Genomic DNA, 14,458 nt, shown 5'->3' with positions numbered 1-14,458 from the left:
TAATTTCTGCTGTACAGCAAAGAGATTCAGTTATACACATATATATTCTTTTTCATATTCTTTTCCTAAAATGCATAACTATTATCTTAAGGAAATCCCCAGGTTGCAGAAATACAGAGGGAAGAAGTATTAGATGAGTTAACTCAGGCTGCCCTGGTGTGGAGGGTGTGGAGGGTGGTCTTGGTGCTGAAAGTCTTTAGTTTTACTTGGAAAGTGCACAAGAGAGGAGGTCCCATTAAAAAAAAAAACAAAAACAAAGACAAGACCCCCTTAAAAAAGTGCATCCTTGTTGGACTGAAAAAGAAACTCTGTCCAATGTCACAAATCATCAAGGAAGTTTGTCCAGGCTCTGGGTAGGAAAATAAAGTTATCCTTAACAATTCTTAATGTTGAACTTGTGCCTCACACAGGTTTGGGGTCTAAATTTACACACACAAAAAGAGTAGAATAAGCAGAGTTTTTTAACAATGTAGAAAGAACCACCAAAAGTAACTATAGTTAACAATACTGTATTGTTAAGCTGCTACGAGAGTAGGGCTTAAACGTTCACACCATATAACACAACAAAATGATAATTATGTGAGGGGAAGGATGTGTTGTCTAAGTTTATTGTGATAGTCATTTTGCAGTATATACGTGTATCAAATCATCATATTGTACACCTTAAACCTACACAATGATGCATGTCAATTATATCTCAATAAAGTTGGGGAAAAACAGGAGTAATTCAAGTCAATTTTACTTTTTAAAATAAGGCAAGTTAAGGAGTAAGATTCCACCAATTAATAGGGCCAAACATTGACAATTCTTGTCAAAATATGCAAGTATTTTTATGCCCCCAACTGCAAGCCTGGATTTTTTTTAAGTAACTTTTTTTACATTTATATAAAATATTTATTATCCATAAAAACAGGTAAGATGTAATTAATTCATTAGTATTTTAATGTCCTTGGAACTCCATGTAGTAAGCAAGATCTCACTTTAAAAAGATTTTCATTTCATGGAAAGAGCATTTTCTATTATGTAAATTGCTTCAATTCTTTTTTAAAAGAGCAGAATAAATTTCTACAATTGAAATACTCATTTTATCTCTTTTTTTTTTTTTTTTGCGGTACGGGGGCCTCTCACTGTTGTGGCCTCTCCTGTTGCAGAGCACAGGCTCCGGACGTGCAGGCTCAGCGGCCATGGCTCACGGGCCCAGCTGCTCCGCGGCCTGTGGGATCCTCCCAGACTGGGGCACGAATCCGTGTCCCCAGCATCGGCAGGTGGACTCTCAACCACTGTGCCACCAGGAAAGCCCCTGATAACTGTATTTTAATAATCAAAATGCTGTTAAGGTCTCACACTGGGGGCTCCTTGCATCTAGTAGATATGTCACTACCAGGATGGAAATGAGAGCTCCATGGCTCTCCTAGAGACTGTGATCCTACCTTCCTCTACTCCTCCCTTGATCTTGAGCTTCCAAAAAGAAAAAGAAGAGTTCTTCACTGCAATTTCATAGACTTCTGCTGTAGACTCTGGTGACTTGGACCTTTTACAAGATTTTGAGTTTCTCAGAACTCTAATATTTTTTTCAAAAACAGCTAAATGTTAGCCAGTCAAATTGTGAAAGAAGTATTAGAATATTCTGCATACCTGTTTAAAATGATACAGATACAATGAAAGGATACTATAGTAGATGACAAGGTGATACTAAGAGAAATGACAGAACAAAGTTCTGATGGTAATGATCTTTCCATCTATTTAGGGAGAAGACACAGATATAGGAAAACATTAGTGAAAGAAATGGCATATTGTGGTGCCAAGTATTAAGAAATGCATAAACTTAAATGCTGCAAGTGTAATATATTTAATTAGTTTTGAATAAGCAGAGATATAAGTGAGGACTAGAGTTGTCAGATCTCTTAAAGCGCTTTCAACTAAATTCTATTCAGCAGAGGCTTGAGTTTCTACTCCATATAAAGGAGCTGTGGGGGTAAAATAAGTGATGCATGGTGTCCTCCTTCAAGGAGTTTAGGCTTATTGGTTAAAGGGTGAATCGGAGAAAAAAATTCATGCTGGAGAAAGATACATATTTTTTTTACAATTTATGAAATTAATAATCCAACAGAATTATCTAGACTTAGAAAACTAGTAATCACATAGATAGCTTTCATAATATTTCAGCAATTTGTAAGAAAATAGTAAACTTGTAAGAAATTTTGGAACAAATTGCTTCTGAGCAATGAATTACATTTCCTCAAAGTGATATTCATCAAACATACTGTTTCTCTGTTATGGGCTGAATAGTATCTCCTCAAAAATTCACGTTGAAGTTCTGATCCCCCTACCTCAAAATGTGACCTTATTTGGAGATAGAGTCTTTAAAGAGGTAAGTTAAAACAAGATCACTGAGGTGGGCCTTAATCTAATATAACTGGTGTCCTTACAAGAAGAGGAAATTTGGACACAAACATGAACAGAGTAAAGACACTGTGAAGACACAGGAAGAGGAAGACCATCCACAAGCCAAGAAGAGAGACTGTTCCTTTACACACAGCTTACAGAAGAAACTACCCTTGCTGGCACCTTGATATCAGACATCTAGCCTCCAGTATAAATTTATGTTGTTTAAGTCACCCAGTCTGTGGTACTTTGTTATGGCAGCCCTAGCAAACTAATACACTCTCTCTGCTTAATTCTAATGTAATTATCATTATGAATCTGAGGTGGATGTTTAGGCTATTGGGAATGCAAAGCATTATGTCTCATTTTTCACTATATTTTCCAAGAACATCATTAATCTAATCAAATTGTAAAATACTAATTAAAAAAAAAGAATCACCAGAAGAACAGAAAAAGGAAAAAGTAGTTACTTCACAGTACAGAACTACATGTGAGGACTTTGGGAGAGTTGCTTTATATTATAAGCCTTTATGCACATTTTGTTTTTTCATCATTTGCCTGTATTACTTTGACAAAAGTTAGATAGAAGAGATAGGTGGGTGGGTAATTAGAAAGAAAGAAAAATAAACCAATGGGTAATGTGATCACATTTAAACAATCATTTAAACAATTTAAATCAACAATGAAGTTTTGTTTAATTCTCACTTATAAGTTATTCACAGGGGTATTTTGACTCTCTAAAGTTCGTAAACAGAATTCAAATCATCCAAGCAGAAGTAATTTGCTGCTTTTAAGCCAAAGCCCTGACTAGCTAGAGAGTTGCCTCTAGGAATTAACCAGAACGAAATCCTGATTAAGCAACTAATTGGCTTGTCTACTAATGAAAAGAAAAACAAAGTACATTTCTCTACCTCCAGACACAGAGTCATAAAAACAGAAGTTTTCAGAACCACCTTAAAGATGTTTAAATCCCTGACAATAAGATTCAACAAGGTGAAGCCTAGTGACGGGAGCGATGAGAATAAACAAGGTTCTGATCCAAGCGGCGAGTCACAGCAACCCACGAGACAGGTATGCTCCCCACGTCCCTAAATCAGTCTTGATTCTCATCATTTCTTGTCTGGGGAGGGATTTTAATAAACACTATGATGTGTGATTTCTCTGCAGTTTTACTTGCTACCATCTGGGTCATGGACTGTTTGTCTTTGGGGTTTATCCTTATCATTTTATACATACTGCATATATTGGCTTTAGAATGGAATAATAAATGTTTAGAAGACCCTATTATGATTTGGAAAAGCAAAGTAAGACTTCTCCTTGCTGATTTTCACTTCTACCATCATCCAAAATGAAATCATTTCGCAAATATTAAACTGGTTATATGATCTAGTTCCAACAGAGAATGTCAAACATCCTGGTCTTAGGAAACTGCATTTTAACAGTAATTTCTCTAGACCAGGAGTTCTCAATAGGGAGTAGTTTGCACTCAGGACAATCAGCAACGTCTGAAGATATTTTTGGTTGTCACAGCCCAGGGGTAGGGAAGTTACTGTCATCTAAAGGGGAAAGGCCAGAAATGCTGTTAAATGTCCTAGAATGAACAGGAGAGCCCTTTACAACATAGAATTATCCAGTTCAAACTTTTAATATTGCCAAAGTGGAGGAACCCTTCTCTGGACAAATATTTGCACAAGTTCTAAGTCTGTTCATCTATAAAATGAGGATGATACCTGCTTTGTAGCCTTGGTATACAAACTAGAGACAGTATAGATAAAGCATATAGTAGGGAATTCCTAAGTGGTAATTATTATCATCATCATTATTAATAATTTGTGTTCTTATGACAGATTTAAGTCCAAATGGTAATTATATGATCAATATTCACTTACAGCTATTTATAGAACAATTTTCATGAATTGCTCACTAGATTTACCTAAAAGCACTATGTAAGATTTTTAGAGCAAGAATTATTTTCACATCTAGGAGAACTGGATGAGAGATGTCGAATACAAACAGGAAGGTACCTCAGGTACTAGCATAGCATGGTCTAATGATTCAGGTTTAAATGAGCCTAGAGTATAAAAAATACCAAGATTACCTAATGTTGGCCCTAGAAAATTTGCCTTCCTTTTCTGATTAACATTGACTGTTTCTGCAGTGGAAAGAAGTGGAGAATGTTCTTTATGAGAGTGCCCTTGACTTTTCTAATACTTGTGTCAAAATAAATAATCTCATACTTTAAAAGTTACTTATATGTTTAAAAACTTATAGACTATCACAAATGTTGAGCTGGGTACTTCCCTTCAACTAGCCTTGTTGTGTTTTTCTCTGGGAAAGTCATTACAGTGATGTATGCCAACTTACCATCATGATTATTTTCCTGCAGAGCACATAAAAATAGCTAATACATTATTCTCTTGGAGAACATAGTAGCTAACAGCAATTACTATGTACCAAGCAAGGTGCTATCCCTTTCCAAGAACTGCTATATTGAATTCTCATGGGCCCTGTTATAATTTGCTACTTACGCACAACTTACAAATTGCAGAGTCTGGATCAGAACCCTGTTCTATCTGACTTTAGTTCCTGAGAGCTAAATCACTAGGTTATATTGATACAAAACAGAAGGCAAAATGAGCAGAAACTCCTTAGAGAGTTGTCTTTCCTTCAGAAACATTAATATTGGAGAGCTACTCAGACTAGACACAAGTAGGGCAGCTCTTAGACACATCCTGTGCCATTCCTGACAGCCATAATTTGTGGATGTTAATCAGGAAGTCTGCAGACATCACATATCTTAAAAGTCATATTGGGGAATTATTTGCAACTACTCTTTCCAGTAACATGTTGGTAAAAGAAAAATAGTTTTTCTCCAGTTTCAAATATGCTAAATGTTAAAAATGACACAAAGTTAAAACCCTCTTTTCATCTACAGAATATAACCTTTTAAAATGACATTTAAACAACATATTTCTGAAATACAAATTGATTATTTGAGTCCTATAAAAATCTATGAATGAATAAATCAATTTACATTGTATTTTAAGTGTCATTTAAATAGTTAATTCTCAAACCAAAATATCATATGTAATTCAAATTTGTCAATAACCATGAAATCAAAAACTGCAAACTCAGACTAGTACAAACTCTCTCTCATACTCCAGAATAAGACACTATTCACATAAAACTACATTTATGTACAATAAAACTATGATGGAAATGTTTCTGAATAACATGATGTAAAAGTATTTGATTGAAGTCAGAAGGCTTTATCACTACTTCATAATCTATCCAGAGATCCATACTTTTCTAACCACTTAATCAATTTCCTATTCAATAATATAAGAATAATAATACCTGCCTTGCCTAACACATATGAGTCTTAAATTAAATCATCTGATCAATTTGCTTTCCAGTTTAAAATGTTTCTGACATACAGTGTCTGAAAATAATGTCAAACTTCACATCAAGGCTTAAAAGACTCTCAAAATCCCTTCCTACTTCACTAGCCTCATCTTCTCACCCTTTTTCCCTTCCAAGCACTTCTGTAATCTCCCTTCACCTACATACACCTTAGGCTTTTGCTAAACATACGTCCACTGCCTGTAATATTTTCCATGCCTTGTCCATCTGGAAAACAAAAATCTCATCTTGATTTGTAAATTCAGGAGTCACTTCCTTTTGAATAGTGTCCTTCCTTTCCCTTCAACTCCAGAAGAACTGACCACTCCCCTTTATGCCCCACCTCTAGCATCTACTAACATTGTGTCATCACCGATAACATTTCATGTCAGTTGCACTGGTGTGTGTTTGTTCCCCCTATGCAGCTGTGAGCAGCTTGGGAGCCAAACTTTCTATGCTCTAACCTTATATCTTATTTTACCCTGTCCCCATGGGAAAATCTTCAGGTATACACTGGCCACATCCAGTGAGACATACTTACATTTCAAAGGAAAGCTTAAATGTTAAGATAAATGATGAGATAGACGCAAATGAAATCATGGAATGTAAAAGGAAGAGAGCTATGAGTAAAGACACCAAGGTACTTTCTTCTTTCCATCATTTTACATTCTACCTCTAAAGACCTAGACTGGGACCAATGCTATGGCTGTAGGAAGTTAGAACCAGGCTGTAGGAAGTTAGAACCAGAACTGGGAGAAACATGTGCCTGGGAGATGCAGCAACCACAGTGAAAAAAAAACAGACTGTGGTCAACAAACTGTGGAGATTGAAGTTGATTATTCAATAATAGAGCCATGAACATTCATTTAAGTGCAAGAATTATCATTTTTAGTATATCATAAACAAATGATCGATTTTAATGACTGGCTTGATAATGGAATGAAAAACTCTTATATTTTACATTCAACTTCATTTTATGTAAAATCACATGTACTATCTCTATTTTTTTCTCAAAGGGAGAAAACAAAAATGAAAAGAAATCTCTCAAAACCAAGATGCCTCCAGTTTCAGCTGAAGAGTCATACACCAAAATTCAAGGTAAGAACCCAAATCTGCAGAAAGAAAACGTAAAAAGTAAAATGTATATTTCTCGGGCTTCCCTGGTGGCACAGTGGTTGAGAGTCCGCCTGCCAATGCAGGGGACACGGGTTCGAGCCCTGGTCTGGGAAGATCCCGCATGCCTCAGAGCAACTGGGCCCGTGAGCCACAACTACTGAGCCTGCGCATCTGGAGCCTGTGCTCCGCAACAGGAGAAGCCGCGACAGTGAGAGGCCCGCGCACCGCGATGAAGAGTGGCCCCCGCTTGCTGCAACTAGAGAAAGCCCTCACACAGAAACGAAGACCCAACGCAGCCAAATAAATAAATAAATAAATAAATTTTTTTAAAAAATGTATATTTCTCTGAAAAATTTGTCTGATGAAACACCTGTCCTTGACTAGGTAAATTATGTAGGGTCACACTTGAGATTATTTGAAGATCTGGATATTTATAAAAATTATTTCTTCATTCAGTCAGTTATTCAATAGATGCTTTTTTGTCACCTACCACGTGCCAGGCCCTGTTCTGTGGGTTGGAGATACAGTGGTAAAGAATATGGGCCAAATTTGTGTTAACGTAAGTGTATAGCGAACAATGAAATTTCAGGTAAGTGTTATAAAAACCTTAAAATAGATGTGGGTTATACATGTTTAAAGGTTCTGTTCTCTTCGCCCTTGAAACTCCATTAGAAATCTTATCTACTCCTAGGGCTACCACATTCACTTCTACATTGATGATTCCAAATTCATATCAGACCAATTTCTTTTTTAAGACCCTGTCCAATATTTTCCAAGTAACCACTGGACAAATATACCTGTATGTTCTGCTGCCATCCTAAAGAAAGCATGTCCAAAATTTAATTCCTTATCTTCCCCTTCAAATAAGCTCCCTCTCCTGATTTATTTCTATTCCTGGTTCTATTATTTTTTCAGTCTCTCAAAACCTAATTCATGTTTATTCCTCTATCTAGGCTGTTCTATAAAGGAAATTAGTCACCAAATCTCCTTTCATAATGGCCCTCAAACCCACTTCATTCCTTTCCAATTCCACCATTAATGCCATCCTTGTTAGTAACTCATGCCTACATGACTCCCAGGCTCTAAGTGATCTCTTCTGATTAGGACTCTTTCACCCAATCTCTCCCCTTTTCATCCAGCCCCAACAGTATTAGCAGATTACTTTCCATTAATCATTATTTTGATCTCACGTCTCTGTTAGTCTCTTCTAAAGAGCCTTAAGTGCCTCAATATTGCCTGCAGGACAAAATCTAAATTACTTCATCTGACTTGGTAGGATCTAATGAAATCTATTACCAGCTCCTCTCCTATTTCTCCTGAGTATTAACACTACATTATCACCAATAAAACATAAAAAGATAGAAGAATCACTAGAACAGAATATGCTACTGTTAAATAATGAAAACATACAATTATTGTTACAAAACTAGAGTAAATGTTTTTGCTTTTCATCTATTAGACAAAGGTAAATGTATGATAATTTTTACTAGAACAAATTTTGGAGCTGAAGCACAATTGAGTTTTTGCTAGCCAGAATTTCTATCTCTAAGGAGGAAAAATAAGAAACACATGAAAATTACAGGCAAGATTGTAAATAAAGAAGCAAATCACAAGAAAGGTTGTAAGTAAACAAATTCCTCTATAGGAATATCCCCACAATCAAATACTGAAGAAATGGTCCCATTGTCATTATACTTGACTGCTCTTATTTAAAAGAAAAACAAAGAATCTATGTGAAGAAAATAACAATTTAACAGAAAAATATAGAATAATCTTGAATAACTGGAGGAAAATAATATGTTCCCAGTTTGGAGGGTAACATTATAAAGATACAGATCTAGTTTTGTAAATAATTCATACTTCTATTTTCATGATCTCCTCTCTACCCGCTTTCAACAATATATTTTTAAAAACAAGGGAAGAAAATTCACTTTAGTTTTCTTGATTTTATTTATTTATTTACTTATTTATTTGGAAGTACAGATCTAGGTTTTTATTGTTCTGATTAGAATGTAGAGAATACTTACTGTGTCTATAGAGATCAGCTGGGTTTTTTCACTTTCTTTTGCATTTTCATCTCAGCCAAGAAGACAGCAAAATAGTGTCTTCTAAACAGTCATCATTTACTTACTTGAGGAGAAAGAAAAAAAAAAGTAAATGTTCTGCAATGTTTTTCAACATGAATGCAGTTTAATACTACCTCCTAACTGATTACTAAAGCTAGGCTCTTCAATTGTTAGATTATCTGATTTAAAATGTTTACAATGATGTATCACTGAAAGAGAAGCATTTAATAATCATAAAGGCTCCATTTCTGATAAAAGTTCACACACATATATTACTTCCACAGACAGTAAGACTCCTATACCAAGAGGATATAATAAAAAAAAATGTGTTCTTGACATTTTTTTCCCTCCCACCTCAACAAAAACAAAACATCAACCAAAAGACACCTCTCTTGATTCCACTTCCTCTTTGGCTATTGCCTCATTCCCATATTCTCCTTTAGAGTAAGGCTGCTTGAAATAGCTATCTATACTTGTAGTCTCTGATTCCTGTTGTCTCTTTCTCTTTTTTATTTTTTTATTGGAGTATAGTTGATTTACAATGTTGTGTTAATTACTGCTGTACAGCAAAGTGACTCAGATATATATATATATATATATATATATATATATATATATACATTCTTTTTCATATTATTTTCCTTTATGGTTTATAAGATATTGAATATAGTTCCCTGTGCTATGCAGTAGGACCTTGTTTATCCATTCTATATATACCAGTTTGCATCTGCTAATCCCAAACTCCCAATCCATCCCTCTCCCATTCCCTCCCCATTGGCAAACACCAGTCTATTCTCTATGTCTCTGATTCTGTTTCTGTTTCATAGATAGGCTCATTTGTGTCATACTTTAGATTCCACATATAAGTGATATCATATGCTATTTGTCTTTCTCTTTCTGACTTACTTCACTTAGTAAGATAATGTCTAGGTCCCTCCATGTTGCTATAAATGGCATTATTTGGTTCTTTTTATGGCTGAGTAGTATTCCATTGTATATATGTACCACATCTTCCTTATCCATTCATCTGTCGATGGACATTTAGGTTTTTTTCATGTCTTGGCTATTGTGAATAATGCTATAAACATAGGGGTGCATATATATTTTTGAATTATAGTTTTGTCTGGATATATGCCCAGGAGTGGGATTGCTGAATCAAATGGTAATTCTATTTTTAGTTTGCTGAGGAATCTCCATACTGTTTTGTACAGTGGCTACAGCAACTGACATTCCCACCAACAGTGTAGGAGGGTTCCCTTTTCTCCACACCCTCTCCAGCTCTTGACATCTTTTTATCAACAGCATTATTTAATCTTCAAATTTTTCAAAAGGAGTAGAAGGTTCTTCTGTAGATCATATAAGAATTTTCATTGCATACAATGAACTGTTGGTTAACAAATGGAGGTATTGAGGAAGAGAGAAACACCCTACAGTAGAAATCAACTCTGCATATCCAAAGGAAGAAAAAAGCACAGAATTGTCAAGATAATTCAAACTATAATTCTGTTTTATTTTGAGTTATTTTAATTTTTTTATTGACATATAGTCGATTTACAATGTTGTATTAGTTGCTAGTGTACAGAAAAGTGATACAGTTATACATATTTATACAAAAATAAAGAATATTTCATATTCTTTTCCATTATGGTTTATCACAGGATATTGAATATAGTTCCCTGTGCTATACAGTAGGACCTTGTTATATATCGATTTTATATACAGTATTTTATATCTGCTAATCCCGAACACCTAATTTATCCCTCCCACAGCCCTTTACCCCTTTGGTAACCATACGTTTGTTTTCTGAGTCTGTAAGTCTGTTTCTGTTTTGTAAGTAAGTTTATTTATGTCATATTTTAGATTCCACATATAAGTGATACCATACGGTATTTGTCTTTCTCTTTCTGACTTACTTCACTTAATACGGTAATCTCTAGGTCCCTCCATGTTGCTGCAAATGACATTATTTCATTCTTTTTTATGGCTGAGCTGTATTCCATTGTGTATATATACCACATCTTCTTTATCCATTCATCTGTAGACATTTAAGTTGCTTCCATGTCTTGGCTACTGTTAAAAGTGCTGCTGTGAACATTAGGGCGTGCATGTATCTTTTTGAATTAGTGTTTTCATTATTTCCAGAATTGCTGGATCATATGGTCATTCTATTTTTAGTTTTCTAAGGAACCTCCATACTGGTCTCGATAGTGGCTGCATCAATTTACATTCCCACCAACAGTGTAGGAGGGTTTTCCCTTTTCTCTACACCCTCTCCAGCATTTGTTATTTGTAGACTTTTAAATGGTGGCCATTCTAACTGGTGTGAGGTGATACCTCATTGTATTTTGATTTGCATTTCTCTAATAATTAACAATGTTGAGCATCTTTCTGTGTGCCTATTGACTAACTGTATGCCTTCTTTGGTGAAATGTCTATTTAGGTCTTCTGCCTATTTTTTGATTGGGTTGTTTGTTTTTTCATTATTGAGTTGTATGAGCTGTTTGTATATTTTTGAAATTAAGCCCTTGTCAGTCACATTGTTTACAAGTATTTTCTCCCAGTCTTGTAGGTTGTCTTTTTGTTTTGTTTATGGTTTCCTTTGCTGTATAAAAGTTTGATTGGTTCCATTTATTTATTTTTGTTATTTCTATTGCCTTGGGAGCCTGACCAAAGAAAACATTGGTACGATTTTTGTCAGAGAATGTTTTGCCTATGTTCTATTCTAGGAGTTTTAAGGTGTTGTGTCTATATTTAACTCTTTAAACCATTTTGAGTTTATTTTTGTACATGGTGTGATGTTATGTTCTAACTTCACTGATTTACATACAGCTGTCCAACTTTCCCAATATTACTAGCTGAAGAGACTGTCTTTTCTCCAGTGTATATTCTTGTCTCCTTTGTGGATGATTAATTGATTGTAGGTGTGTGGGTTTATTTCTGGGCTCTCTTCTGTTCCATTGATTCATATGTCTGTTTTTGTACCAATACCACACTGTTTTGATTACTGTAGCTTTGTAGTATTGTCTAAAGTCTGGGAGGGTTATGCCTCCTGCTTTGTTCTTTTTCCTCAAGATTGCTTTGGCTATTCTGGGTCTTTTATGGTTCCATATAAATTTTAGGATTATTTGTTCTAGTTCTGTGAAAAATGTCATAAGTAATTTGATAGTGATCACACTAAATCTGTAGGTTGCTTTGGGTAATATGGCCATTTTAACAATGTTAAGTCTTCCAATCCAAGAGGATGATATATCTTTCCATTTCTTTAAATCACTTTCAATTTCATTTATCAATGTTTTATAGTTCTCAGCATATAAGTCTTTCACCCCCTTGATCAGGTTCATTCCTAAGTACTTTATTTTTTTGATGAGATTTTAATATTATGAGTTATTTTATAATAGTGATGGTTTCAAATCTGTAGTTCTCACATAAAAATACAACCTTGACGACATGAAACCAAGAATCACATATATGGGATTACAAGTTTATTCTTATTCTTGTTATACTCTATTCAAAGTGTGTTTGTAATCTTAATATTTCCTGGCTGGTAATAAAAGCTTTTTCATGGAAACTTCATTTAATAGAGGAGCTATTTGAGTGGGAAGGAAAAAAAATAGTTTCATTTAAATTTGCAGACTTAGCATGTCTTCAGAAACTTTAATAGGAATAACAGTTATATTTGAGATATTTTGTTTTGAAAAAGCAAAATTATTACTGTTTAAATATAGCCTCTTATACATGGTTGGTATTTCTGTGTTCTTCACTTCAAAACATGCAGGTGCAATGTCATAATATCTGCAGATGTTGATTTCTGATTATAGAACTCTTATCTTCTGCAGAGCCTGGTTTAATTTATATCTGCCATAGAAATGAAGAACGCAACATATTTTTGATTCAAATAAAGATAACTTACTAAAGTCCTCTTTTGATTACAATCATTTTTCTTAGGCTTCCACTTCACTTATATTAGATTAAATGTTTCTTTAAATTAATGTTTTGGTACCAGCATAGGATATGTAAATGACTTACCTAGTGATTTATGATGCCGTAAAGTGACTCTATTTGTGTGGAAGTGGATCAAAGTTTGGTGCCCATAACTTGTATGGCTTGGTAAGCTCAATAATGCCCCTCAAGGTATCCATACCCCAACTCCCCAAACCTATGAATTTGTTACCTTACATGGGAAAAAATTGCTGATATGATTATATTAAAGATCTCGAGATGGTAAGATTATTCTGCATTATCCAGGGGCCCTCAATGTAGTCAAAGGGTCTTTATAAGAAGAAGACAAAAGGGCCAAAGGCAGAAGAAGGAGGTGGGATGATGGAAGCAGAGGTTGGATTGATGCATTCTGAAGATGGGGGAAGGGACCATGAACCAAGGAATTCAGGCAGCCTCTACAAGCTGGAAAAGATGAGGAAACAGATTCTCTCCTAAAGCCTCCAGAAGGAATGCAGCCTGTCTTAGACTTCTGACTTACAGAACTGTAAGTGAATAAATCTGTGTTGCTTTAAGCCATTAAATTTGTGGTAATTTGCTACAGAAATAGAAAACTAACATATATGGCTTTAAAATACTCCACACTTTCAAAGTCACAATTAAGAAAATGACATTTTCAGTCCAAACAATCATACAATTAATACTAAAGGCAGTATTTTGTACTAGAAAACACAGAGTTTGACACCCTTGAATTCAAATTATTACTCTGCTACTTAACTAGTTTTGTGTGACCTTAGTTGGTCAAGATATTTAACATCTCTGACTCTTAGCTTGCTTGTGTATAAAATAAGGATAATACTGTCATCACTAGGTTGTGGGTATGAATTTAATTAATATACATAAAGCATTTAGCATCGAGGTTGGTAAATTCCAATGTTGATAGAAATCAGATAGCTTAAACGAGGATCACGTATGCCCTGTCTAAAGAGCCAGAGATCACTCGGCTCCGGCCAATAGCTGTCATGCGGGGAAGAGGGTTAAGTGCTGCCAGACATTTCATCTTCAGTCTAGAGAGACTGCAAATACAAATCTTAACTTGAAATTTCCCAGTTTTTAAACATTGACTTTTTAATGTTTAAATATTCCCTTATTTTACATCATTGAAAGAAAACTGAATTCTTGTCAAATTTAGCCCATACTACCATTCTGTGGCCTCTAACCAACCACATGTAGGTACTCCATGTAGTTAAAACCTGTGGACATTGACAACACTCGACAAGATGTTTCTAGTTATCCTCTTAGTCTTCCCTTCTTTTCCAGTTATGCTCTCCAGCCCAGACTTTATGTTGCAAACAGACTACAAGTGTGGGGTCCTCCCTGCACCTTCTGAGCCAAATCGCTCTCCACAACCAAGATCCCAGCGTGCCAGGTTCAGCACAGTTCCAGGTCTGCAGAGGCATCCCAGGCCTTGCCAGTCCCCCACCATCTATCCAAACTGACCTAGCCTGCATCTCAGGCAACTCAGTTTGAACAGACATCCAGAGAGCTAAAAA

The 14,458-nt window shown here is 35.2% G+C and overlaps 1 protein-coding gene across 1 annotated transcript in view; it reads left to right on the top strand.

Moving 5' to 3' along the window:
• Positions 1-3,345: 3,345 nt before the first annotated feature.
• The window catches only part of CNGB3 (cyclic nucleotide gated channel subunit beta 3), a 142,906-nt gene continuing 131,793 nt past the window's right edge, over positions 3,346-14,458 (top strand). Inside the window, exons 1-2 of the mRNA XM_004276144.2 lie at positions 3,346-3,456; positions 6,804-6,885. Coding sequence (XP_004276192.2) covers positions 3,346-3,456; positions 6,804-6,885 — 193 coding nt within the window. The remainder of the gene's footprint in view (positions 3,457-6,803; positions 6,886-14,458) is intronic.

Source organism: Orcinus orca, chromosome 17, assembly GCF_937001465.1.
Source record: "Orcinus orca chromosome 17, mOrcOrc1.1, whole genome shotgun sequence".
NCBI lineage: Eukaryota > Metazoa > Chordata > Mammalia > Artiodactyla > Delphinidae > Orcinus > Orcinus orca.
The sequence above is the reverse complement of the archived record's forward strand: the minus strand, read 5'-3'. Positions and strand labels throughout refer to the sequence as shown.